The sequence below is a fragment of the Mustelus asterias genome, chromosome 8 (genome assembly GCF_964213995.1).
Source record: "Mustelus asterias chromosome 8, sMusAst1.hap1.1, whole genome shotgun sequence".
Lineage (NCBI taxonomy): Eukaryota > Metazoa > Chordata > Chondrichthyes > Carcharhiniformes > Triakidae > Mustelus > Mustelus asterias.
The window spans coordinates 121075648-121102007 of NC_135808.1; the positions used below are offsets into that span (position 1 = coordinate 121075648).

At 43.5% G+C, this 26360-nt stretch overlaps 1 protein-coding gene across 5 annotated transcripts in view; it reads right to left on the reverse strand.

Annotated features, from left to right (window-relative positions):
• The window catches only part of mtf2 (metal response element binding transcription factor 2), a 46243-nt gene extending 25637 nt beyond the window's left edge, over positions 1 to 20606 (reverse strand). Inside the window, exons 1-7 of one of the 5 annotated variants that reach the window (XM_078218866.1) lie at positions 20420 to 20606; positions 14499 to 14725; positions 13254 to 13335; positions 4657 to 4752; positions 4468 to 4568; positions 4135 to 4283; positions 186 to 281 (exon numbers count right to left, since the gene is read on the reverse strand). In XM_078218866.1, the coding sequence (XP_078074992.1) occupies positions 186 to 281; positions 4135 to 4283; positions 4468 to 4568; positions 4657 to 4752; positions 13254 to 13335; positions 14499 to 14705 (731 nt within the window). In that variant the 5' untranslated portion in view covers positions 14706 to 14725; positions 20420 to 20606. Of the gene's footprint in view, positions 1 to 185; positions 282 to 4134; positions 4284 to 4467; positions 4569 to 4656; positions 4753 to 13253; positions 13336 to 14498; positions 14726 to 20032 lie in introns of all 5 variants that reach the window. The other 4 variants (XM_078218868.1, XM_078218867.1, XM_078218864.1 and 1 more) reach the window with 4 other exon arrangements.
• Positions 20607 to 26360: the final 5754 nt, after the last annotated feature.

Below are 26360 nucleotides of genomic sequence, written 5' to 3' on the forward strand. Positions count from 1 at the left end.
GGGGGACTAGATGGGGTAAGTGCATAGGGTTATGGGGACAGGGCCCGAGTGGGATTGTGGTCGGTGCAGACTCAATGGGCCGAATGGCCTCCTTCTGCACTGTAGGATTTTATGATTATAAGTTTTTAAAATGTTGATGTTATCGTATTTATAGACTTGCTTTAAACATGAACATTTAACTTCACCTGTCTCCATAAAGCATAGGCTTCTGTAAGCATTGTATACAGGCTTCATGGAACCACTGTTTACATCTCCAGCACTGCAGCATTTTCAGGTACCAGCTAACAACAAAAATAAAGCAGATTGTTATACCTTTATACAGGATTTAAATATTTTCTACAAGGAAATAGGAACATTATTACAAATAAAAAGTTGTCTTTAAAAGAATATGCTTTTCAAAAATGCTAGCAGGCATTAAGTGCCCTGCTTCCCACTTCAAGGAAAAGAGCTTTTCCCTAACACCTCACCAAGAGGAGCACAATCATTGCGCATAGAGCTTTGTGCCTGATGTTCATAAATACCCTCACGATCACAGGCATAGATTTCCCTTTTATCAAACTTTGCACTGCATACTCATATCCAACAGCAGGATACTTCTACTTTGCAACAGTGATTGAGAAAATCATATTTCACAAACAGCTAGGGCTGGTCATATAAAATGCCAACGAGATAGGTTTCTTGTTTAGTTAGTAGCTTCAATGAGAACATGCAATTGCCAAATTCCTAACTGTGACACTGAATGATATCGTTCTCCCTCAAAGACAAAAATAACTCTCCAGCCTACTTACAACCCGTAAAATATCCTGGACTGCCGTGAAGCGAATATTGGATATGCAAGAGAATATTTGGCTGTATTTTGCTCGTCTCATAGCTGGTGTTTTAATAGGGTAATCTGAAAGGGTTACAGTGCAAAAAGTATCAAATATGCAATACAATAGTGTTTCCTTTTTTACACTCCTTCCTTGCCAATAATTTTATTTTTTCCTCAGAATCTTTTGACACACAACTCCAAATTTAAAAGCAGTGGCACATCCAAAGTCATTATTCTAATGTGGACCGCAAGATTGAAAGTCCAATTGCTGATGATAGAGAGTATTTGTATTGTCGAACAACCTACTTGATCATGGGTAACATTTTTCACTGCCTAGCCCACTTGTGTAACATATCCTTGTTGAGAGAAACTGTGTCAGCAAAGACCAAGAACATGGTCTAGCAATAGTTTGGGTCCTGTTTGTAAAACTTCATGATACCGAAAGACAGACTGAATAGAAAGTGCATGTATTTAAACCTCACTCTGGGACTTAATGTAACATAGAATATAGAAATAGGCCATTCGGTCCTTTGAGCTTACTCTGCCATTCATTTTGATCATGGCTGATTCAATATCCTGATCCTGCCTTCCCCCCTCATGTGCGTTGATCTCTTTAGCCCCAAGAGCTATATCTAATTTCTTCTTGAAATCACACAAGCGTTTTGGCCGTAAGTACTTTCTGTGGTCGTGAATTCCAGATTCACCACCCTCTGGGTGAAGAAATTTCTCCTCACCTCAGTCCTAAAAGGTTTACCCCTTATCCTCAAACTCTGACCCTAGTTCTGGGCTCCCCCACTATTGGGAACATTCTTTCTGAATCGACCCAGTCTAATCCTGTTCAAATTTTATAAGTCTTTAGGAGACCCCCTCTCACTCTTCTAAACTGCAATGAACATAATCCTAATTGACTTAGTCTCTCCACATATGACAGACCTGCCATCCCAGGAATCAGCCTGGGAAACATTCGCTGTACTTCCTCTACAGCAAGAGCATCCTTCCTCAGATAAGTACACCAAAACCACACACAATACTCCAGGCGTGGCCTCACTAATGTCATATACAATTGCAGTCAAACATCCCTGTTCCTATACTCAAATTCTCTCACTCTGAAGGCCAACATACCATTTGCCTTCTTTACTGTCTGCTGAACCGGTGTGCTTACTGTCAGCAATTGATGCACGAGGACTCCAAGGTCTCTTAATTTACACCCAATTCCTATTATTGCTACCAAAGTGGATAACCTCACCAAGTGAGCATCCACCCATCTCAATTTACACCCATTAAAATAATAATCTGCCTTCCTATTTTTGCTACCAAGAAGAACAGTATTCTTTTTACCTCTAATCTTCAACAGCACATTAAAATATTAATTTAAAGGATACAATACAATATGCAGGTACAGGTTCTGGATAACTTTGTAATTGCTTCCAGCTGGTAAAGTGACAATGCGTATTAAATTCTGGTTAGTAAAGAATTCCAGTTGGTAAAATGCCAGATGACAATGTTTATTATGTTTAAACAAGATAACATTTCTACCCACTTTACCTTTAGAAGGCGGTTGAGAAAGCAAGAAAAACAGGCACTTTTCACGACCACCAGACATACAAAGGCACCAATGAAGTAAATTTGAAGTGTAGGCGTTGTTGGAATATATTGCTGCACTGTAGAGTATCGCTTTGCTAACCTGAGAATTTTTTTAAATACTTTCCCAATTCAATCAAATCAAGTCCAATTCAGAGTCTCAACAAGTTGAGACATTTCCGATCCAGGCTGACAAGACAGGGCATACAACCCTTTACCCTGTCCTGGGCCTGGTCTACATGGGCCAAGCTGATTGGAGGAGGCGCAGGTCTTCCTTCTCCAAGGCTTGATCTCATTAGCATCTTAGCCAAAAGGCCGAGATGTCGCTTTTTAAGAATTGCTTCATATGAAAATGAAGCTTAAATGTGACCTAATGACCTCGACCAAGCGCAAGCAACCCATACTACACTTGATCTTACCCAAAAGGCCGAGAAGCGGCCTTTTTGCTAACCTGAGAATTTTTTTTAAATTTCAAAAATATACTTCATTCAAAAAAAACTCAGATAAAACATTACAAAATGACAGATCCAAAAGTTACAAACAGTGCAAAAAAAAGAATCATTTTTACAGTACAATACAGTGCTTATTTACAAAACATTACATTCATTACATTTCATTACTTAAAACTATGTACATACATCAGAGTTTACTGTGTGCCGTTATTTTTCAGATTAGCACACAGTTACGCAGGCCGAGGATATTCTGCAGTTACCGGGCCCTCGGTCGAGACGCTTTACACGGTGGCCTTTCCCCATTGTGCCTTTGCGGCGGCTGCCCCAAGCTTGAGCGCGTCCCTGAGCACGGAGTCCTGGACCTTGGAATGTGCCAGTCTGCAACTCTCGGTCGAGGACAATTCTTTCAGCTGGAAGATCAGCAAGTTTCGGGCGGACCAAAGCGCGTCCTTCACCGAGTTGATGACCCTCCAGCAGCAGTTGATATTTGTCTCGGTGTGCATCCCCAGAAACAGCCCGAAGAGCACAGAGTCCTGCGTCACCGAGCTGCTCGGGACGAACCACGACAAATACCACTGCATCTCACTCCAGGCCTTCTTTGCAAAGGCACATTCCACAAGGAGGTGTGCGACCGTCTCATCAGCCCCGCAGCCGCTTCGAGAGCAGCGTGCAGTGAGGTTGAGCCCTCGGGCGTGCATAAAGGATCTGACGGGGAGTGCCCTTCGCACCACCAGCCAAGCCAGGTCTTGGTGCTCGTTTGTGAGTTCTGGTGATGAGGCATTCTGCCAAATGACATTGACAGTCCGCTCAGGGAACCATCCGACAGGATCTGCCTGTCTCTCAGGGCCTCAAGGACATTACGTGCTGACCACTGCTTGATAGCCATGTGGTCAAAGGTGTGTTTCCGGAAGAATTTCTCCACGAAGGACAGGTGCTGCGGTACGGTCCAACTACTTGGAGCGTTCCACGGCAATGTGGCCAGACCCATCCTCCGCAACACTTGGGACAGGTAGAACCTCAAAACATAGTAGCACTTGTTGTTAGTGTACTGAGGATCTACACACAGCTTGATGCAGCCGCACACAAAAGGTGGCCAACCTGAGAAATGCTTTGCTTTCTCTTTGCTACGGCAATGAGTAACTAAGCACTCTGGATTTAAGCTTAGAAAAGGGCAGGCTCTCCTTTACATAAGATAGGTAAAGCTGCAAAAAAAATGTTTTTGAAATATTCCCAGTTGACTACAAAGCCTAATTAAGCAACAATCTAAAGCACATAAAACATTTGACTTACTCTCCAGGGCCTCCACAGTAACAGTAACACTGTTCGTGATTAGTTTTGTGGCCTACATCCCACTGAAGATCCTCCAACTGGTACGGCAATGTCTGCTTCATGACTTGCAGAGCTTTAGCATTTGGTCCCTTCTTAAGAGCACCACCCCTCTACAATATAAAAAAAAATCCATTTTGAGACTGCAAAATATATTAAATAACTAACTACCTTAACTAAAATTTTTCTCCCTTTAAAATCTAAGTACTTCAAATAAGACACACACAAACACACCATACTATTTTCCACGTACCAGTTTCTAGTAGTTGGATTATACTTCAGAACGTTGTACTGTACCTTTGTAGTAGTAGCAAAGACACATTGGCGACACAGCCACTTGGCATCTGATGCAATCACACTGGAGTCAATGTTAGGCATGTGACATTTCTGATGGTAACCTATTATTAAAATTAGTGTTGCAATACTTAATTGCTTAAAAGTTTATTTTTAAAATTCAGAAAAACGTAATTTCAAATTTCAGTTTACCTTGTCCACACTTGTCACAAATAACCATTTCATTGGGTACTTCGGAGTACTCCTCTTGGCATATTGTGCAAACCATCTCTCCACTTCCACTTGCTCCTGGTGTTAAATGTACAGATACATATTTTGTAAGTACATATTAAAAGAGCCACATTCATATTTCAAGAATTACCTTTCAATGTTTTACAGTAAAGCCAGCTCATTACTTATTCAACTTACCTTTTGTCATCTGAGCTCCCTCTCAGATGAATAGGGACTAACCTCAAGTAGATTACATCAAAATTTAAAAAACCTTAAACAGTTGATATTATTTGTCATTGGTAGATTTCACATTTAAAACATTCCCGAATATCTGAACATGTTGAGAGATTACCTTTCACATCCAGGCAGCAGCAACGTGGAATTCTAACAGCTACAATTTGGCAAGCCTTGAAAGACCTTTGGAAATTGGCAGCGCGGTGGCACAGTGATTAGCACTGCTGCCTCACAGCACAAGGGACCCGGGTTCAATTCTGGCCTCGGGTGACTGTTTATCTGGAGTTTAAACATTCTTCCCGTGTCTGCGTGGATTTCCTCCAGGTGCTCCAGTTTCTTCCCGAAGTTCAAAGATGCGCAGGTTAGATGCATTGGCCATGATAAATTGCCCGTGCCCCAAGATGTGTAGGTTAGATGGATTAGCCATGGGAAATGTGTGGGGTTAAGGGGATAGGGTGGGGAAGGGGGTCTGGGTAAGATGTTCTGTCGGAGAGTCAGTGCAGATCCGATGGGCCAAATGGCCTCTTCTGCACTGTAGGGATTCCATGAAATTAAATCATGGATTGAGAAGTATAACCCAGTCCTCTGACAATATCAGGTGAGTGAGGGTGAAAGAGGGTGAAAGCACCGCTGTGAAGTTCTAATCATGCTTTCTCATCGCCTCCTTGTGGGTAAGTACCAAGTGTTATAGTAGCGATAGTTGCTGAATATGATCATTTAAAAGGGGTGAACTTTCTAAACATGACCATGCGAGGGAATTGAACTCTCTCATTAGGCCAATGATTCTTCCTATTCCAAACACCCTCTACTCTTGGTAACAAGGGTCTTATTTTGCTGCAGAATAAATTCAAATTGATCAGTAATTTGCTAGAGACAGAAGTGCAAAGTTAATGCCAACCAAAAATATTGAATTTAAAGCAGAACAGTTGACTGTTTTTTGTCCCCTTCCTGCTTAAGTGCAGTCACTCCACTAAAATCAAAGCTCCCCTTGGCACTCAGTCCAGCAGAGGGCAGCAGAGCAGTGATGCTGTCAGGGTGAAGATTTGCATCAGGCAGTCACTGCTTCAAGAAGGTGGACTTCAGTAAGATCCCCTCCAAGTTCAAGTGAAATCAAGTGTCCAGCAGAGGGCAGCAGAGCAGCGATGCTGATTGGCTATCGGGTGAAGATTTGCATTATTGCAACCACTGCTTCCAAATAGTGGTTTGTACAGGAGCTGTTGTCAAGGGACAGTTAAACCCCAAACACTACTTCAGTGTTTCCCTTCCTCCTCTAACCAAATAAGTCACTGTGAGGTCCACAATCAAGGGAAAGGTGAGTTGAGATTCTGTTCTTTTTACTATAAAAGGGCAGTACGACAGTGGTATGCCCCTCCTGCCAGATGTGGGAAATCAGGGAGCAATCTAGTCTCCCTGACAACTTTGTCTGCAAGTAGTAATCGCTTCTTGGCCTTTTGGCTAAGATCAAGTGTGGTGTGGTCGGCAGCCCATGGTCGGCCGCACTTGGTTGAGGTCATTAGGTTACACTGAAGCTTCATATGAAGCAATTTTTTAAAGTGGCATCTCGGCCTTTTGGCTAAGATGCAAATGAGCTCAAGTCTTGGAGGAGGAACCTCCCCCTTCTCCAATCAGCTTGGCTCATGTAGATCAGGCCCAGGACAGGGTGGTTTGGTCGCTCGCCCTGTCTTGTCAGCCTGGATCCGAAATGTCTCAACTTGTTGAGACTCTGAATTGGATTTGATTTGATTGAATTGGAAAAGTATTTTTTAAAAAGTAGCCTTTTGGCTAAGATCAAGTGTAGTATGGATTGGATGCTGCACTTGGTTGAGGCCATTAGGTTACATTTAAGCTTCATATTCATATGAAGCAATTTTTAAAAGTGGCATCTCGGCCTTTTGGCTAAGATGCAAATGAGCTCAAGCCTTGGAGGAGGAATCCTCCCCCTCCTCCAATCAGCTTGGCTCATGTAGATCAGGCCGAAGACAGGTGTGGAGGCCCTGACTTGTCAGCTTGGATCAGAAATGTCTCAACTTGTTGAGACTCTGAATTGGACTTGATTTGATTGAATTGGAAAAGTACCAAAAAGAAAAGTGGTAATTTAACACATTAATACTAATGACATAGGTAGGAAAAGGGATGAGGTCCTGAAGTGTGAATATAGAATGTTAGTCATGATGTGGAGATGCCGGCGTTGGACTGGGGTAAACACAGTAAGAAGTTTAACAACGCCAGGTTAAAGTCCAACAGGTTTATTTGGTAGCAAAAGCCACACAAGCTTTTGGAGCTGCAAGCCCCTTCTTCAGGTGAGTGGGAATTCTGTTCACAAACAGAGCATATAAAGACACAAACTCAATTTACATGAATAATGGTTGGAATGCGAATACTTACAACTAATCAAGTCTTTAAGAAACAAAACAACGTGAGTGGAGAGAGCATCAAGACAGGCTAAAAAGATGTGTATTGTCTCCAGACAAGCCAGCCAGTGAAACTCTGTGGGGGTTACAAATAGTGGGATATGAACCCAATATCCCGGTTGAGGCCGTCCTCGTGTGTGCGGAACTTGGCTATCAGTTTCTGCTCAGCGACTCTGCGCCGTCGTGTGTCGCGAAGGCCGCCTTGGAGAACGCTTACCCGAATATCAGAGGCCGAATGCCCGTGACCGCTGAAGTGCTCCCCAACAGGAGGAGAACAGTCTTGCCTGGTGATTGTCGAGCGGTGTTCATTCAATGGCATCTCTCACGTGAGAACACCATCCACCAGGTACACGGTACATACTCTTGCAACTCGGCCAACGTTGTCTACCTGATACGCTGCAAGAAAGGATGTCCCGAGGCATGGTACATTGGGGAAACTATGCAGACGCTGCGACAACGGATGAATGAACACCGCTCGACAATCACCAGGCAAGACTGTTCTCTTCCTGTTGGGGAGCACTTCAGCGGTCACGGGCATTCGGCCTCTGATATTCGGGTAAGCGTTCTCCAAGGCGGCCTTCGTGACACACGACGGCACAGAGTCGCTGAGCAGAAACTGATAGCCAAGTTCCGCACACACGAGGACGGCCTCAACCGGGATATTGGGTTCATGTCCCACTATTTGTAACCCCCACAGAGTTTCACAGAGTTTCACTGGCTGTCTTGTCTGGAGACAATACACATCTTTTTAGCCTGTCTTGATGCTCTCTCCACTCACGTTGTTTTGTTTCTTAAAGACTTGATTAGTTGTAAGTATTCGCATTCCAACCATTATTCATGTAAATTGAGTTTGTGTCTTTGTATGCTCTGTTTGTGAACAGAATTCCCACTCACCTGAAGAAGGGGCTTGCAGCTCCAAAAGCTTGTGTGGCTTTTGCTACCAAATAAACCTGTTGGACTTTAACCTGGTGTTGTTAAACTTCTTACTGTATAGAATGTTAGGCAGAAGGCTAAAGCGCAGGATGTCAAGGGTACTAATTTCTGGACTACTGCCATTGCCACATGCTAGTGAGAGTAGGACTAGAAAGATCAGGCAGATGAATGTGTGGCTTGAGAAGGGGTGCTGAGGGCAGGGATTTAGATTTGTGGATCATAGAACCATAGAAAATTACAGCTCAGAAACAGGCCTTTTGGCCCTTCTTGTCTGTGCCGAACCATTTTTTGCCTAGTCCCACTGACCTGCACTTGGACCATATCCCTCCACACCCCTCTCATCCATGAACCCGTCCAAGTTTTTCTTAACTTTATCCGGCAGCTCATTCCACACTCCCACCACTCTCTGCGTGAAGAAGCCCCCCCTTCTGATCATTGGGATCTTCTCTGGGGAAGGGTGACCTTTTCTAGAGGGATGGGTTACACCTGAACTGGAGGGATTTCCTAGAACCACTCAGGAGGGTTTAAAACTAGTTTGACAGGAGGGTGGGATCCAAAGCAGTAGGGAGACAGAAGAAAAGGTTGAGGACAGCATGGATGTTAAAGAGAGCACGTTAAAGAGAGCACGTTAAATAGTAAAAGCAGTGTCAATAATGCTAGTACTAGACAGATCAGGCAGGAGCAGGGCAGAGAGCAAGGGAAGTAGAGATTAAACTGCATTTATTTCAATGCAAGAGGTCTGACGGGCAAAGCAGATGAACAAAGCAGATGAAACCAGGGCATGGATGGGTAGATGGGACTGGGATTTTATAGCTATTAGTAAAACATGGCTAAGGGAGGGACAGGACTGGCAGCTCAATGTTCCAGAGTACAAATGCTATAGGAAAGATAGAACAGGAGGTAAGAGAGGAGGGGATGTTGCACTTTTGATTAGGGAGATCACAGCAGTACTGAGGTAGGGATATTTCTGAGAGTTTGTCCACTGAGTCTATATAGGTAGAACTGAAAATAGGAAGGGGGAAAGTCACTTTGATAGATTGTACTATAGACCTCAAATAGTCAGCGGGAAATTGAGGAGCAAATATGCGAGGAGATTACAGATAGCTCCAAGAAAAATAGGGTGATAATAGTAGAGGACTTGAATTTTCCCAAGATTGTCTGGGACAGCCATAGTGTTAGGGGCTTCGACGGAGAGAAATTTGTTGAATATATTCAGGAGGAATTTCTCATTCAGTGTGTGGATGGCCCGACTAGAGAGGGAGCAAAACTCAACCTCCTCTTGGGAAATAAGGATGGACAGGTGACAGAAATGTTAATGAGGGATCACTTTGGAACCAGTGACCATAATTCCATTAGTTTTAAGATAGCTATGGAGAACGATAGGTCTGGCCCAAAAAGCTAAAATTCTAAATTGGGGCAAGGCCAATTTTGATAGTATTGGACAAGAACTTTCAAAAGTTAATTGGGGGAGTCTGCTGGCAGGCAAAGGGATGTCTGGTAAGTGGGAAGCTTAACCAGGGTTCAGGGTAAGCATGTCCCTCTTAGAGTAAAGGGCAAGGCTGGTAGAAGTAGGGAACCCTGGATGGCTCGGGATATCGAAGCCCTGGTCGAGGAGGAGGAGAAGGCAAATGACAGCTGTATAGGCAGCTGGGATCAAGTGGATCCCTTGAAGAATATAGAGGGTGTCGGAGTTAAGAGAGAAATCAGAAGTGCAAAAAGGGGACACGAGATTCATTTGGCACGTAAAACAAAGGAGAAGCCAAAGAGCTTCTACAAATACATGAAGGCCAAAAGGGTAACTCGGGAGAGAGTAGGGCCTCTTAAGGATCAACAAGGTCATCTATGTGTGGATCCACAAGACATGGGTGAGATCCTAAATGAATATTTCTCATCAGTATTTACATGGATGTTAAGGAACTTGGGGAAATAAATAGTGATGTCTTGAGGAGTCTACATGTTACAGAGATAGTGGTGCTGGAAGACTTAAAGCGCATCAAGATAGATAAATCCCCGGAACCTGATGGAGTGTATCCCAAGACGTTGTGGGAGGCTAGGGAGGAAATTTGGGTCCCCTAGCAGAGATATTTGAATCATTGACAGCCACAGGTGAGGTGCATGAAGATTGATGGGTGACAAATGCTGTGTCTTTGTTTAAGGGCTGCAGGGAAAAGCCTGGGAACTGTTGGCCGGTAAGCCTAACATCTGTAGTGGGTAAGTTGCTAGAAAGTTCTGAGAGACAGGATCTACAGGCATTTAGAGGGGCCAGGGCTGATTAGGGAGAGACAGCATGGCTTTGAGAGTGGAAAATCATGTCTCACGAATTTGTTTGAGTGTTTTGAAGGTAGATGAGGGCAGTGCAGTTGACGTTGTCTACATGGACTTTAGCAAGGTCTTTGACAAGGCATGGTAGGTTGTTGCACAAGGTTAAATCTCACAGGATCCAGGGTGAGGTAGCCAATTGGATACAAAATTGGCTTGATGACAGAAGACAGGGGGTGGTTGTAGAGGGTAGCTTTATTAAACTGGAAGCCTATGGCCAGCAGTGTGCCTCAGGGATCAGTGCTGGGTCCACTGTTATTTGCCATTTATATTAATGATTTGGATGAGAGTTTAGGAGGCATGGTTAGTAAGTTTGCAGATGGCACCAAGATTGGCAGCATAGTGGACAGTGAAGGTTATCGAGGATTGCAACAGGATCTTGATCAGTTGGGCCATTGCTACCAGGGCTTGATGGTTTGAGTTAGAAGGAAAGGCTAGTTAGACTGGGACTTTTTTCCCTGGAGTAAAGGAGGCTTAGGGGTGACCTTATAGAGGTCTATAAAATAATGAGGGGCATAGATAGTCAACATCTTTTCCCAAAGGTAGAGGCGTCTAAAACTAGAGGCCATAGGTTTAAGGTGAGAGGGAAGAGATACAAAAGTGTCCAGAGGAGCAATTTTTTCACGCAGAGGGTGGTTAGCGTCTGGAACAAGTTGTCAGAGGTAGTTGTAGAGGCAGGTACAATTTTGTCTTTTAAAAAGCATTTAGACAGTTACATGGGTAAGATTGGTATAGAGATATTGGTATAGAGATTGGTATAAACGCAGGCAATTGCAACGAGCTTAATGGTAAAAACTGGGCAGCATGGACAAGTTGGGCCCAAGGGCCTGTTTCCATGCTGTAAACCTCTGACTCTACTCACTATTGAAACCAACATAATATTCAAGAAATTTTGATTTTTGTTTTTACTTTTAAAACAGGAGCAGCCAGACAGGATAGAAATCAAGCAGCGATTCTCAACAATGGAGGTGAAAGGGGTGATAAAGAATCCACCATTGTTGATTGTTATTCAGTGCACACACTAAAATGCACATAACTGCATGGCAATTATATCATAACCCTTGTTGATTTCTTCCACCCCACCCCAAATTTACAGAGACCCCCTCCCCCAATACCTGATCTGTTTTATCCAATGCTGTTTGTTACCTTCATCTTCACATGGTCCATTACTGACACTTCCCTTTCTTGATCTATCACCATTTTTGCCAATAGATTGGCTACCGATATTCATTACAAACCCATCCACCATCACAGCTCCTCCCCACCCACCTCATGGCTGTGTCAACCTTCCGCAGGGGCCACTCCCTCTAAGCACCATTGTCTACTCCTCCATTGGACTAATCCTTAAGCTCTTTCCCATGACATCACAGAAGGTGCAACACGTGCCCCTTTACCTTCTCCCTCCTCGCTGTCCAAGGACCCAAGCACTCCTTTCAAGTGAAGCAGCGTTTCACTTGCACCACCTTCAAATTGGTGCACTGCATTCACTGCTCCCAATGTGGTCTCCTCTACATTGAGGAGACTAAATGCAGACTGGATGGCTGCTTTGCGAAACACTCTCATTCAGTCTGTAAGCATGACTCCAACCTTTCTGTCACTGGCCATTTCAATTCAGTATTTTGCCCTCATGCCCAACCTTGGCCTGTTGCAATGCTCCAGTGAAGCTCAACATAAACTGGAGAAACGTATCTACCGATTAGGCATGTTGGGGATGCAGAGGAGATTCATCAGGATGCTGCCTGGGATGGGACATAAGTTGCGAAGAGAGGTTGCGTAGGCTTTGGTTGTTTTCGTTGAAGCAGAGAAGACTGAGGGGTGACCTGGTCGAAGTGTACAAGATTATGAGGGACATGGGCACAGTGGCTAAGGAGCAGCTATTCCCTTTATTGAAGGGTCACAAGGGGGCACAAATTCAAGGCAAGTGCTGGTAAATGGGATTAGGTGGGAGGTCAGGTGTTTCATGTGTTGGCACAACTCAATGGGCCAAAGGGCCTCCTTGCACTGTATGATTCTACAATTCTATTTTACAGTCTTCTGGACTCAGCACGGAGTTCAACAACTTTAGACTGTAAACATTCCCCTCCACCTTGAACCCCTTTTATTTTCCTTGGTTTGTCCCAATGCACCCCCACAACTCCACCTGCCTTATTTTGCTTTCAATGAGCACTGGCCTTTGTTTTCCTATTAACACATTCTGAAATCTTACCTTTATGCCACGATTAGCGCTTTTTCAATCCTTTGCCTGATTTGATTCACAATCTGTCCTTAGTTCCAATCCATCCTTGACCTTTTATTCTGCCCCACCACCTCTATTCCCCTCTCCCAACAATATAATCCATTACATTTCTACCCCTCTTCAGTTCTGAAGAGTCATATGGACTCAAAATGCTAATTCTGTTTTTGCCAGACCTGTTGAATCTATCCAGCATTTTGTTTTTATTCAAGAAAATTAAGTACTTATTTTCAATTCCCTTTGATGAGTTAATCTTGTCCCATTTGTATGCTCAACTGTAACTTTGTAAGCTACCTCAGACATAAGGATCACAATTAAAATGTCCAATCAGTTGCTAAAAGCCAAAAATTTCTCATCCTTGAACACTTGTTCACTTTAAAGAACAAGACATTAGACTCCACAAACTATAGCCAATCATGTTGGCTGCATCAAGACATTTTTTAACTTACCAGTCTGTATATCTTTCCACAAGACCCAGGATTTTGAACTGTCTTCAAAGATGACAAAGCAGTTCTCTTTCTGTATGTCCACCTTTAATTAAAATAAGGAACTTCGGTTTCTTTTTACCAAAATGTGTAGGTTAATTCCATCAAACTAGGTTTCTATCACAAAACTCCCCAATGTGCTCTCTTGAAGACAAAGATACTGTGCAGCATTTCAATGCTATCATCTTCATTTTTATACTCTGTTCCCCACCACAAATGTTTTTCATTTTTACACATAGCTCAGTGAGCATCAACTGCAGAATGGAGAACTCATTCCCTTGTCAAAGGTTTAAGGAATAGGGTAATATAAAACAGATCAATTTTCTGTTTGTGTGTGTGAACTAAAAATAAATTCAATGCTCAACACAAAATACTATTTAAAATATTTCCCTGACCAATGGATAAATGTTTGGATAAGCAAGCTGTTATACAAAACTGAGGCAAAACCACCAATACAAGGCATGCAATCATGCCACTGTAGTTTAAAGCAGGGATGATTAGTGCACAGTCTGAAACCTCCCAATATTTTGTCTTTGAAGCCCTGGGGATTCTATTCTTATACCCATACTTTCAGTTACAGCATTTTGAGTTTTAGGATCCAAATGATTGAAGTAGACCTTATTTGTTGGTAGAGTTAGATAAACGAAGAACATTGTTTTAACCATGAGGGGGAAATCTTCCAATAAATCTTTCAGGCATCCTTGAAGTTCAAAATACTGCAGCCAAAAGAATAGCAATTGAGAGCTGGTAAGAAAAGGTGGAAGGGGAGGCAATTTGCATCATATAAAGAATAACCAAGAATAGAAAGAGCAGATAATGATGAAGCAGGCTGGACAGTAGTACAGGATTGCAGGTGATGGTAAAAATCAAAGGAAAGCACTTGGCGAATCCAAAGGGGCGTGCCATTTTTTTGTACATATTTAGAATGGGATTAATTTTTATTGCTCGAATTTTTCATGTCCAACCACCTTTTTCGCAAATGCTTGTCAACAGAAATAGCCTGCACATTTTAAATTCCATGATGTTGGAAATGTTTTTCCAATAAACATGGAATATAAACGGTAACATTGGATTTGAACTCTCTTCTGTTCAATGCAAGTATGACTTATTTTACACAACGCACTCGTGAGCCGTTCCACACAACCTAACTAAGTTCCAAAATGATGCCCTTCCTGCTTCAGATTGTCACATATAAGCACACTTATTTACCTTTTTTACTATTCCAAGGTAAAACAAGCCATCTGACCATCTGGCTAAGACATCCTGTCCTTCCACAAACTTGCATACTGTTTTTTTTCCTTTTGGTCCATCCTGCAATGATGAGTGAACCGAGGACACTGGTGTCTTCTGGTTTTGACGGGAGGGAGATTGCTTGTGGAGAGATGAGTTACCTGCTCCCGTAGTGTCTTTGTCCATCAGGAAAGTAGCATCATCAACTGGAGTTTAAAATTCAAAATGAAACAATTTCAGAATAATTTCTGTACCCTAGTCCATTATAAATCAAAAGTTTTAAAGTTAAAGTTTATTTATTAGTCACAAGTAGGTTTACATTCACACTGTAATGAAGTTACTATGAAAGTCCCCTAGTCGCCACACTCCGGCAACTACACTGAGGGAGAATTTAACATAACCTGCATATCTTTGGGAGGAAACCAGAGCACCTGGAGGAAACCCACACCAGACACACAATGTGCACACTCCACCCAAGCCGGGAATCGAACCCAGGTCCCTGACGCTGTGAAGCAGCAGTGCTAACCACTGTGCCACCGTGCTGCATGTTGAAATCATTAATCATCTGTACAAAGTCACCATATACCCAGTGTAACAGTGCAAATTTGATCGCATTGAGGCAATCTGAAAGACACATCAACACAATCTCCCACAAGAGAACATTTTACCAACAAAATCCCTCCTTCTGCCACTCCAAACAGCTCAATGTTTAGCAAGTAATCAAAATAATACATCACAAATTCCAGTTGATTTCTCAAATGTGGAGTTAGCTAATCCAACAGTATGGACACAAGTGGATGGATTTCCCCTAGGTTAGGAAGGGAAGTCGTTCCTACTTATCATATCCAGGAAATCTCTCATAGAGGCAAGGTTACATTCAGCTGTGATTCCCTGTCAAATATATAAATGGCCTCCCAACACTTGGAATGGATTCACTCACAAATATTTAGGAAAATGACGAAGGTAGCCAATGCCTGCGAAACTGTATCGCATTACAAAGTCAACTTCTGGAGGAGGAAAGGGACAAAGAAACAGTTTATTAAAGTAACTTAAGAATTATCTATATTTGGTGTTGCAGAACAGGGGTCAAACTTTCACCCCCCACATCCATGCCAAGAACTCTTGAGATTTTCTCAAGCTACTTTTGAGTTTTAGGGAATACATTTTGGTTTTAACTGGCTATTCTTCCTTAGTGTTTTGACATTTTCTCTCAAATTTGCATTTGAAATAGAATCCCCAATTTTAAAATGAGGATCAGATTCAGCTCCAATCTCAAGTGTTTGAAACAATGAAACAGAAATAACATCGGTATTGAGAAAGAACACGGACACGCACAAATGCATACACCAGAGCACAGAGCACAAAGCCCACAGCAGTTACTCCCTGACAAGCAGCATCTGGTACCTGCTCAGGCCAAAGCCACTCTTCCAGTGTTGGTCTTGAGTTCTCCAAAGGCTACATCCACTGGCTATTGCACAGTGCCTGAGGGTCACTATACCAAGCAAGTCTAGGTCAGAGCCTGCCTATCTGACTGCTAGTGAGATCCTAAAGCTGACCAACAAAATGACCTGGGCGATAAAATTGCCCACATTATCTCTCGCAACTGGCCATTCACAACAACAAGGAGCTCATCAGGCTGCTAGTAGGATTCACCATAGTCCATGAGGCTCCAGCCTAAGAACGCCTGACACCCCGGCAAGGTACAAGATCAGAAAAATTAGGAGGGTAATTGTTATTGAAGGAGCTGGAGGAACAACATGGGAGACACAAAATCTGTCATTGGAGTTGCAGCTCCCCACAGATTCCACCTCTCGCACTCAATGCTCCTCCAATCAAAATACACAGGAGTGACCTTTCCTGAATTTTTCTCCGTCATTTGAGTTTCCAGGAGCTAGTTGAGGAGGTTTCCTCAATTAGCCTGCACATAAGATGATAAGAAATAGGAGCAGGATTAGGCCATCTAGCCCCTCAAGCCTGCTCCGTCATTCAATCAGATCATGGCTGATCTGATAGTGGGTTCAGTTCCACTTACCCGCCCACTCCCCATAACCCTTAATGGTTAAAAATCTATGTGACTTAAACACATTTAATGAGGTAGCCTCTACTGCTTCATTGGGCAGAGAATTCCAAAGATTTACTACCCTCTGGGAGAAGTTCCTTCTCAACTCTGTTCTAAATTGACTCCCCCGTATTTTGAGGCTATGCCCCCGAGTTCTTGTTTCCATTCTAAGTGGAAATAACCTCGCTGCTTCTACCCTGTCATTATCTTATAGGTCTCTATAAGATCTCCCCTCAGCCTTCTAAACTCCAATGAGTCCAGGCCCAGTCTACTCAATCTCTCCTCATAAGCTAACCCCCTCATCTCCAGAATCAACCTGGTGAACCTTCTCTGTACCCCCTCCAAAGCTAATATATCCTTTCTTAAATAAGGGGACCAAAATTGTACACATTACTCTAGGTGCGGCCTCACCAGTACCCTGTACAGAGGCAGCATGACCTCCCTGCTTTTATACTCCATCCCTCTCGCGATAAAGGCCAACATTCCATTTGCCTTTTTGATCACCTGCTGCACCTGCAAACTGAGTTTTTGCGATTCATGCACAAGGACCCCCAGGTCCCTCTGCACAGTAGCATGTTGTAATTTTTCACCGTTTAAATAATAGTCCATTTTACTATTATTCCTTCCAAAGTGGATAACTTCACACTTACCAATGTTATACTCCATCTGCCAGATCCTTGCCCACTCACTCAGCCTATCCAAATCTCTCTGCAGACTGCGTCCTCCACGCAATTTGCTTTCCCACTCATCTTTGTGTCATCCACAAACGTTGTTACCCTACATTCGGTCCCCTCCTCCAGATCGTCTATGTATATGGTAAATAGTTGAGGCCCCAGCACCGATCCCTGCGGCACGCCACTAGTCACTGATTGCCAACCGGAAAAGCACCCATTTATTCCGACTCTCTGCTTCCTGTTAGATAGCCAATCCTCAATCCATGCTAACACTTTACCCCCAACTCCGTGTACCTTTATCTTATGCAGCAACCTTTTGTGAGGCACCTTATCGAATGCCTTCTGGAAATTCACCCGTGTATCTTGAACTCTGCCTCGGAATGTTCCAAAACATAGCCTATGAAGCACTTTTTTAATTTATGGGATGTCGATAGCTGGGCCTATTGCCCTATTTGGTCTTGATTTGATTTATTATTGTCACATGTATAAACATAGTGAAAAGTATTGTTTCTTGCGTGCTATACAAAGCATACCGTTCATAGAGGAGGAAACGAGAAAATGCAGAATGTAGTGTTACAGTCATAGCTAGGGCGTAGAGAAAGATCAACCTAATGCAAGATAGGTCCATTCAAAAGTCTGACAGCGGAGAAGAGGCTGTTCTTGAGTCGGTTGGTACATGACCTCAGACTTTTGTATCTTTTTCCCGACAGAAGAAGGTGAAAAAGAGAATGTCCAGGGTGCATGGGATCCTTAATTATGCTGGCTGCTTTGCCAAGGCAGCGGGAAGTGTAGACAGAGTCAATGGATGGGAGGCTGGTTTGTGAGACAAATTGGGCTACATTCACGACTTTTCGTAGTTCATTGCGATCTTGGGCAGAGCAGGAGCCATATCAAAGCTGTGAAACAACCAGAAGGAATGCTTTCTGTGGTGCATCTGTAAAGGTTGGAGAGAGTCATAGCTGACATACCAAATTTCCTTAGTCTTCTGAGAAAGAAGAGGCGTTGGTGGGTTTTCTTAACAATAGTGTCGGCATGGGGGGACCAGAACTGAGTGCATTAGGTCTGGAGTTAGATGTAGGCCAATATAAAGCATAAAATACCTCAGATGATGCTAGATCCATCATGAGCTCGCCAATCTTCATTTGGATCAATTGGAGCATTACAAATGGCCTCAGTAACCACGGCCTTGGAGAATGACACATTCTGCTCCTAATCGCCATCCAATTTGAACTATTTAAAGGCATCAGAAATATTGGCATTGCAGTGCCCGGTGAAACACTTTTAAAAACCAGAATACTCAAAACTAAAGAATTCCAAAACTTCCTCCTGAATAACAATAACTGAAAATTAATTTCAAATAGGAACCACCTGGCACTTGAGTCTTATTATTCAAAATTTGGGTCAAAATAACCAGAAATCCAGGAGGCTGAAATGGTGTGTTGCGAACATAGGAACAGGAGCAGGCCTCAATCTTTTCTCTCATTCAGCGTGATAGTGTTTGATATAGAACCCAATTCCATATAACTCTACTCAATACCTTTGATTATTTGATCTCAAATTAAAAATTATTTGATCTAGCATCAATCAGCATTTCAGAAGAGTTCCAAAGCTCTACCACCCTTTGTATGAAGTAGTATTTCCTAATTTCACTCCTGAGGGGTCGGATTCTAATTTCTAAACGATGAATCCTAGTCAGAGACTCCATCCTAACCATCCAAAATCATTTTCCTCAATCTAATTCTGAGATCCTTTTTTTCATTTCTTGTACTTAAATTCTACAAAATTAGCACCTGAGGACCATATAAGAAATTTGAATGTATATACCCAACAATCTTCTACTGATACTAAAAGATGAATGTCCAGCTTAGAATTTATTCATCAGCAAAGTAGTGCCATAAACCATTTTCCTAAATCCCCAAGCTCACCAAATTAAAATTTGACAAATCTACCATTGAGTCCAAAGATGTGCGGGTTAGGTTGATTGGCCATGCTAAAAAAAAAATTGCCCTTAGTGTCCTGAGATGCATAGGTTAGAGGGATTAGTTGGATAAAATATGTAGGGATATGGGAGTTGGGCCTGGGTGGGATTGTGGTTGGTGCAGACTCGATGGGCCGAATGGCCTCTTTCTGTACTGTAGGGTTTCTATGATTAGTTTTCTCCTGATAATTTGGTATATTTGCACGTTAACCAATAATTTGCATTAAGAAAGTGAGAAGTTGGCAGATGACACAATTAACAAATAATTTATACAAATAAATCTAGACGAATATGAGTGAACTGTATAAACCCAAATGGGTCTCAGCTCTCTTGATTTTGAAAGTCAGATTGCTATGGATCACTGCTGTAGCAATCCTACTATAGTTGCGTTTTAACTTACAAAACGTAACAAAGACTCAGAAGTTTAAACAACTAAAAATTCAAACTTAGGATTTAAAAACAGTTTGCTCAAAATATTGCCACTGGAATACAATCTTTGAAATATTGGTTTAGATTTAACGTAAAAATACGACAATGTTGTATGAATGTCGCAAACAAAACTCAACCAATTTAAGCGCCCTATAAAACACCCTGTGTAGGAGCTAATTGACAACATTTAATAAATTAGTACATTAATTACCGTCACCAAGATCACAAACTGAACCAAACGTTTTCAGATTGTGCACTGACACTCAATGGCATGCGGTTTGTTATATTTCATTTACTCAAAGGCCACCGTAACTCAGTCGATAAAATATTTACAGTTTGCAAATTCAATCCAAGGAACGCCAAAAGTACAAACCGTGTGGCTTCTGTGGGTGGAAACTCGCCGCAGTTTCCATGAAAAAGAGAAGCTCCGAGCTGCAAACTCCCTGCGGCTTCCTCCTCCTCCCCTTGACTGAAGGGACAGAAGACGAAGCCCCTACAACCTGTTAGCTCTCATTTCAAACAAAGGAAGTCGACCAAGGTAAACAAAGTAAAAGAAAACTAGGCGACTGAGATCAGCTCATGGTGCCCGCACCGAAGCAGGTTGGACAGGGTGTTAAACCGAGCCGCTGAGGAGAGGGCGCGGAGCTGATTTACCCCAGAAATGGGAACAGAAAAGGGGGCCTGGCTCCCGGGGTTCCAGCGACCCTTCTCCTGATAGAAACCAAACAAGCAGAATGATAACATTAAAAGCCGCGGTCACCTCATTCGGCCACTGTGGTGAAATGGTCCTTTGTTTTTCTTTAAACATGCGGCTTTCTGGGCGGCTGCCCCGCTCTTTGCAGCCGCTGCTGTTTCTCCTCCCTCTCTCTCTGTCTCTCTCTCACTCACAGCTCCTCTCACACCGCCGCCATTTTGCTTTCCCGCGAACCTGGCGAAGCATTGTGGGCAGAGCTCATTGCTTGCGCGTTCACGGGACGCGCTGAAAGGATGCCGCCGCGCGCGCGCGCACTTCCATTGGAATGAGGGCGGCGCGCACGGCGGCAGCGCGTGCATGAGGTAGCGATCAGTGGAGGCGGCAGGAAACAGCGCGCTCAGGAGAGCAGTGGCTTGGGTCTGTCGGACATGGGAACACTGCCGGGGAGCAGCAGTGTCTGCAAGGGAGCGCAGAGCCCGTGCACGAGAAAATAGCACGCGCCCGAGAGAGAGAGAGAGAGAGAGAAAACATGCAGAAGATAAATGTGCAATATAATAAAAAGAGAGAGAGAGAGCAGCATGCATGGAAGAGGGAGGAAGAGAAACAACACTTTCGTGCAGGGAGGGAGGGTTCTTGAAACAATTATTTGCAGGTTGAGGAAGAGCCATGCATGGATTTCCTCAGGGGACATCATGGTTGGAGTTATTTTTTAGAAGGGTAATAGAAATGAGAGTAATGCTGTTGATCTGGTGTACATGGATTTTTCAAAAGGCATTTAATACAGTGCCACACAACAGACTTGTGAGAAATGTTACAGCTCACAGAATAAAAGGGACAGCAGGCAATATGGATACAAAATTGGCTGAGTAAGAGCGAACAGAGCAGTTAATGGTCAATGGATATTTTCTGATCTGGAGGAAGGTTTGTTGTGCAGTTCTTGCTTTTTTCTGATATATATTAATGATCTAAATCTTGGTGTACAGGGGACGATTTCAAAGTTTGCAGGTGAGACAAAACTTGGAAGCATTGTAAACTGTGAGGAAGCCAGTGCAGAGCTTCAAAAGGGCAAAGACAAGTTGGTGGAGTTGGCAGATACCTGACAGATGATGAAATTCAACATGGAGAAACGTGGACAATCAATACAATATAAAATAAGGGGTACAATTCTTAAGGGATGCAGAAGCAGAGGGACCTGAGTCCCTTTGCATAGACGATTAAAGTAGGACTGGTGGAGAGAACAGCTGATAAAGCATATCATATCCTGGCCTTTATTAATAGAGCACAAGAGCAAGGAGGTTATGCTGAACTTATTCAAGACACTAGTTAGGTGGAATATTGCATACAGTTCTGGGTGCCACACTATAGTAAGGATGTGAGCACATTGGAGAGACAAGGTTACAAGAATCGTTTCAGAGATGACAAACTTCTGTTATGAAGATAGATTGGGACTGTTCTCCTTGGAGAGAAGAAGGCGAAGAAGAGATTTGATAAAGGTGTTCAAAATCATGAGGGGGCTGGACAGAGTTGATGGGGAGAAACTTTTCCTGCTCGTAAAATGATCGAGAATGAGAGGCTGCAGACTTAAAGTGATTTGCAAAAGGAGCAAACGCGATTTGAGAAAAAACTGTCCGTGCCAGTATCAGTCGGAATCACAGTCCTTTTGGAGACATACATTGCAAACCCACCCACAATTCAAAAGACAATCAGCGTTCTCAACCAATACAGATGAGAGGGTACTATTCATATGATCCGCTGCAGCTCAGTTCTGCACAGGTGCTGTGGAGTCATTCGCCCATTCAGAACTAAATTGCCCAGGCATCTGCGGAGTGAAGAATGCCAGTGTGGAATCAGGTGAGACACAGCCTATGGTATCTGATGAAGCATGGTGGCAGTTGATGCCCCACATTTGGGAGTTCAAATCTGAAAAAGTACAAGCAAGATCGGCTATCACATCTCCCGGACTAGAATTTGAGGTACGCACCTATAAATCCCTGCCCTGGTGGTGCGACACCAACATTGTCTACCTGATACGCTGCAGGAAAGGATGTCCCAAGGCATGGTACATTGGGGAGACCATGCAGACGCTGCGACAACGGATGAATGAACACCGCTCGACAATCACCAGGCAAGACTGTTCTCTTCCTGTGGGGGAGCACTTCAGCGGTCACGGGCATTCGGCCTCTGATCTTCGCGTAAGCGTTCTCCAAGGCGGCCTTCACGACACACGACAGCACAGAGTCACTGAGCAGAAACTGATAGCCAAGTTCCGCACACATGAGGACGGCCTCAACCGGGATCTTGGGTTCATGTCCCACTATCTGTAACCCCCACAGCTTGTCTGGACTTGCAGAATCTCACTGGCTGTCCTGTCTGGAGACAATACACATCTCTTTAACCTGTGCTTAATGCTCCCTCCATTCACATTGTTTGTACCTTTAAGACTTGATTATCTGTAAAGACTGCATTCCAATCATTATTCTGTAAATTGAGTTTGTGTCTCTGTATGCCCTGTTTGTGAGCATTTCTCCACTCCACCTGATGACGGGGCAGCGCTCCGAAAGCTAGTGGCATTTGCTACCAAATAAACCTGTTGGACTTTAACCTGGTGTTGTTAAACTTCTTACTGGTGGTGAGAACCAGGATTGCAGGTTTGATTTGATTTATTATTGTCACATGTATTGGTTAGTATACAGTGAAAAATATTGTTTCTTGCATGCTATACAAAGCATACCAGCCATAGAGAAGGAAAGGAGAGAATGCAAAATATAGTGTTACAGTCATAGCTAGGGTGTAGAGAAAGATCAACTTAGTGTCAGGTAGGTCCATTCAAAAGTCTGATGGCAGCAGGGAAGAAGCTGTTCTTGAATTGGTTATTATGTGACCTCAGACTTTTGTACCTTTTTCCTGATGGAAGAAGGTGGAAGAGAAAATGTCTGGGGTGCGTGGGGTCCTTGATTGTGCTGGCTGCTTTGCCGAGGCAGTGGGAAGTGTGAACAGAGTCAATGGACGGGAGGCTGGTTTGTGTGGTGGACTGGGCTTCGTTCACAACCTTTTGTAGTTTCTTAGAACGTAGAACATAGAAAAACTACAGCACAAACAGGCCCTTCAGCCCACAAGTTGCGCCGGTCATGTCCCTACCTACCGAGGCCTATATAGAGGCTTACCTATAACCCTCAATCCTATTAAGTCCCATGTACTCATCCAGAAGTCTCTTAAAAGAACCTATCGAGTTTGCCTCCACCACCATTGACGGCAGCCGATTCCACTCTGAGTGAAAAACTTACCCCTGACATCTCCTCTGTACCTACTTTCCAGCACCTTAAACCTGTGACCTCTCGTAGCAGCCATTTCAGCCCTGGGAAAAAGCCTCCGAGAATCCACCCGATCTATACATCTCAACATCTTGTACACCTCTATCAGGTCACCTCTCATCCTTCGTCTCTCCAAGGAGAAAAGACCGAGCTCCCTCAACCTATCCTCATAAGGCATGCCACCCAATCCAGGCAACATCCTTGTAAATCTTCTCTGCACCCTTTCAATAATTTCTACAGAACTGAGCACAGTACTCTAAGTGGGGTCTGACGAGGGTCTTATAAAGCTGCATCATTATCTCCCGACTCCTAAACTCAATCCCTCGATTGATGAAGGCCAGCACACCATACGCCTTCTTAACCACCTCCTCCACCCGCGAGGCCGATTTAAGAGTCCTATGGACCCGGACCCCAAGGTCCTTCTGATCCTCTACACTGCTAAGAGTCTTACCCTTGATATTATACTCCTTCATCCCATTCTTGTGGTCTTGGACAGAGCAGGAGCCATACCAACCAGAAAGAATGCTTTCTGTGATGCATCTGTAAAAGTTGGTGAGAGTCGTAGCGGACATGACAAATTTCCTTAGCCTCTTGAGAAAGTAGTGGCGTTGGTGGGTTTTCTTAACTATAGTGTTGGCATAGAGGGACCAGGACAGGTTGGTGGTGATCTGCACACCTAGAAACTTGAAGCTCTCAACCATTTCCACTTCATCCCCTCTATCCCTGCCCCACCTTCACCACCCCTTTCTCCCTCCTTCACCACCCCAAACCTCTTCCTTCTTCCCTGTCTCCCTCCTTCATCCCCTAATTTCTCCACTTCACCCTCCCATCTTGTACTCCTTTACCACCATTTTCCAAATCCATTCCCACTTTCTTAAACCTCCCATCGCTACCCTCCTTTGCCCCTCCATTTCCTCTCCACAGTGAATCCACCTTCAGCTCCTGCTCTGAAATGCAGTTAGCCAGCTGTCTCAGTTGGACACACTTCCTGTACATTTGGTCACCAGGGACAATTGAAGCTTCCATGATTTACCATATAGCACTGGAGGAGCATATCACGGGTGCAAGCTCTCCTGCCATGACAACTCTTAAGCCCTTTATCTGCTCCCTTTTTAACAAAAAATTATGCTTATATAAGAATGCTATCAAATTACCTCCCTAACACTAACTTTACTTCCTTTGTCCTACTTTGCTTGCTTATATTTATTTAAATGACCCTGACTTCACTTAATTCTGTTGTTTTTCAGTTAAACCCTTCTTCAAAAAAAGAAAAATAAACACCCTCCTCTTCACCTATCTCCCACACTTACCAAACTGCCACTATCTTTGCTCATGACACTCTCAGTTGCTGCAGAATATAGCTCTTACAAACTATAATTCACAAAATAAAGACCTTACAAACTAATAGTGATAAAAATAATAAATGCTTACCCAACTGTACTCACCCAATCAGCTGGCACCCTGAAGGTAGTTAGCTTGGTTTGAGGCACTGAAGATTGATCAGGTTGCTGGACCTGAAAACATTTTAAACCTTGAATGCTGTAGAAAACCGGAGAGGTAAAATGTGAGCAATTAGTTTAGCTGACTGATAGTTCTTTGAGAACTGGACTAGTTTGAATTGACTGGAGAAATAGTTTGATGCAAGAACGTTTGCACAAATCTGCCAAGCCCCATTCACTGGAACAAGAGTAGATCATTCAAAACATTTATTTATCTATTAGTCACAAGTAAAGCTTACATTAACACTGCAATGAAGTTAGTATGAAATTCCCCTAGTCGCCACAGTCCTCCACCTGTTCCAGTAAATGCACCTAACCAGCACGTCTTTTAGAATGTGGGAGGAAACCGGAGCACCCGGAGGAAGCTCACACAGACACGGGGTGAATGTGCAAACTCCACACAGACAGTGACTCAAGCCGGGAATCAAACCCAGGTTCCTGGCGTTGTGAGGCAGCACTGCTAACCACTGTGCCACCGTGCCGCCCCGCAGCCCCTTGAACTTGTTTTGCCAACCCCATTGACAAATGGAGACGGGACGATCCCACCGACACATGGCAGGCTGCCTCTGCTGCCACAAAGCATGCCACAGGAGGTGGGAAATCCCACCCACTGTTTATGGTGAGCTTCCTCCCAAGTTGCTCCCCCTGATTTTATTCCCACAAACTGAAATTCTCTTGGGTGTTCTATCCACTCCATCACCTTTATTACAATGCCCTACTTATTGTCTCATTCTCACTTTCAAATAGTCAACAACATCCTGCATATTACAGTATGAATGCAACCTTTAATCCTCTGAGCGAATCCCTACATATTGAATAAACCAGGAAAGCCTGGGGCAGGAAGAATTACTTCACTAATGGTTAACCAATAAGATAATAGACTGAATTATTAAGTGGTTGCAGATACATGGGTTAATCAAAGCTAGTCTGCATGATCAGCAGGTTGTTCTTCATCAAGGGTCATAGAGGTATGTTATAGGACATACAGTATGGAAGCAGGCCCTTCAGCCCAACTTGTCCATGTCGCCCAGTTTTTACCAGTAACCTAGTCCCAATTGCCCGCGTTTGGCCCATATCTCTCTCTACCAATCTTACCCATGTAACTGTCTAAATGCTTTTTAAAAGACAAAATTGTACCTGCCTCTACTGCTACCTCTGGCAACTCATTCCAGACACTCCCAACCCTCTGTGAAAAAA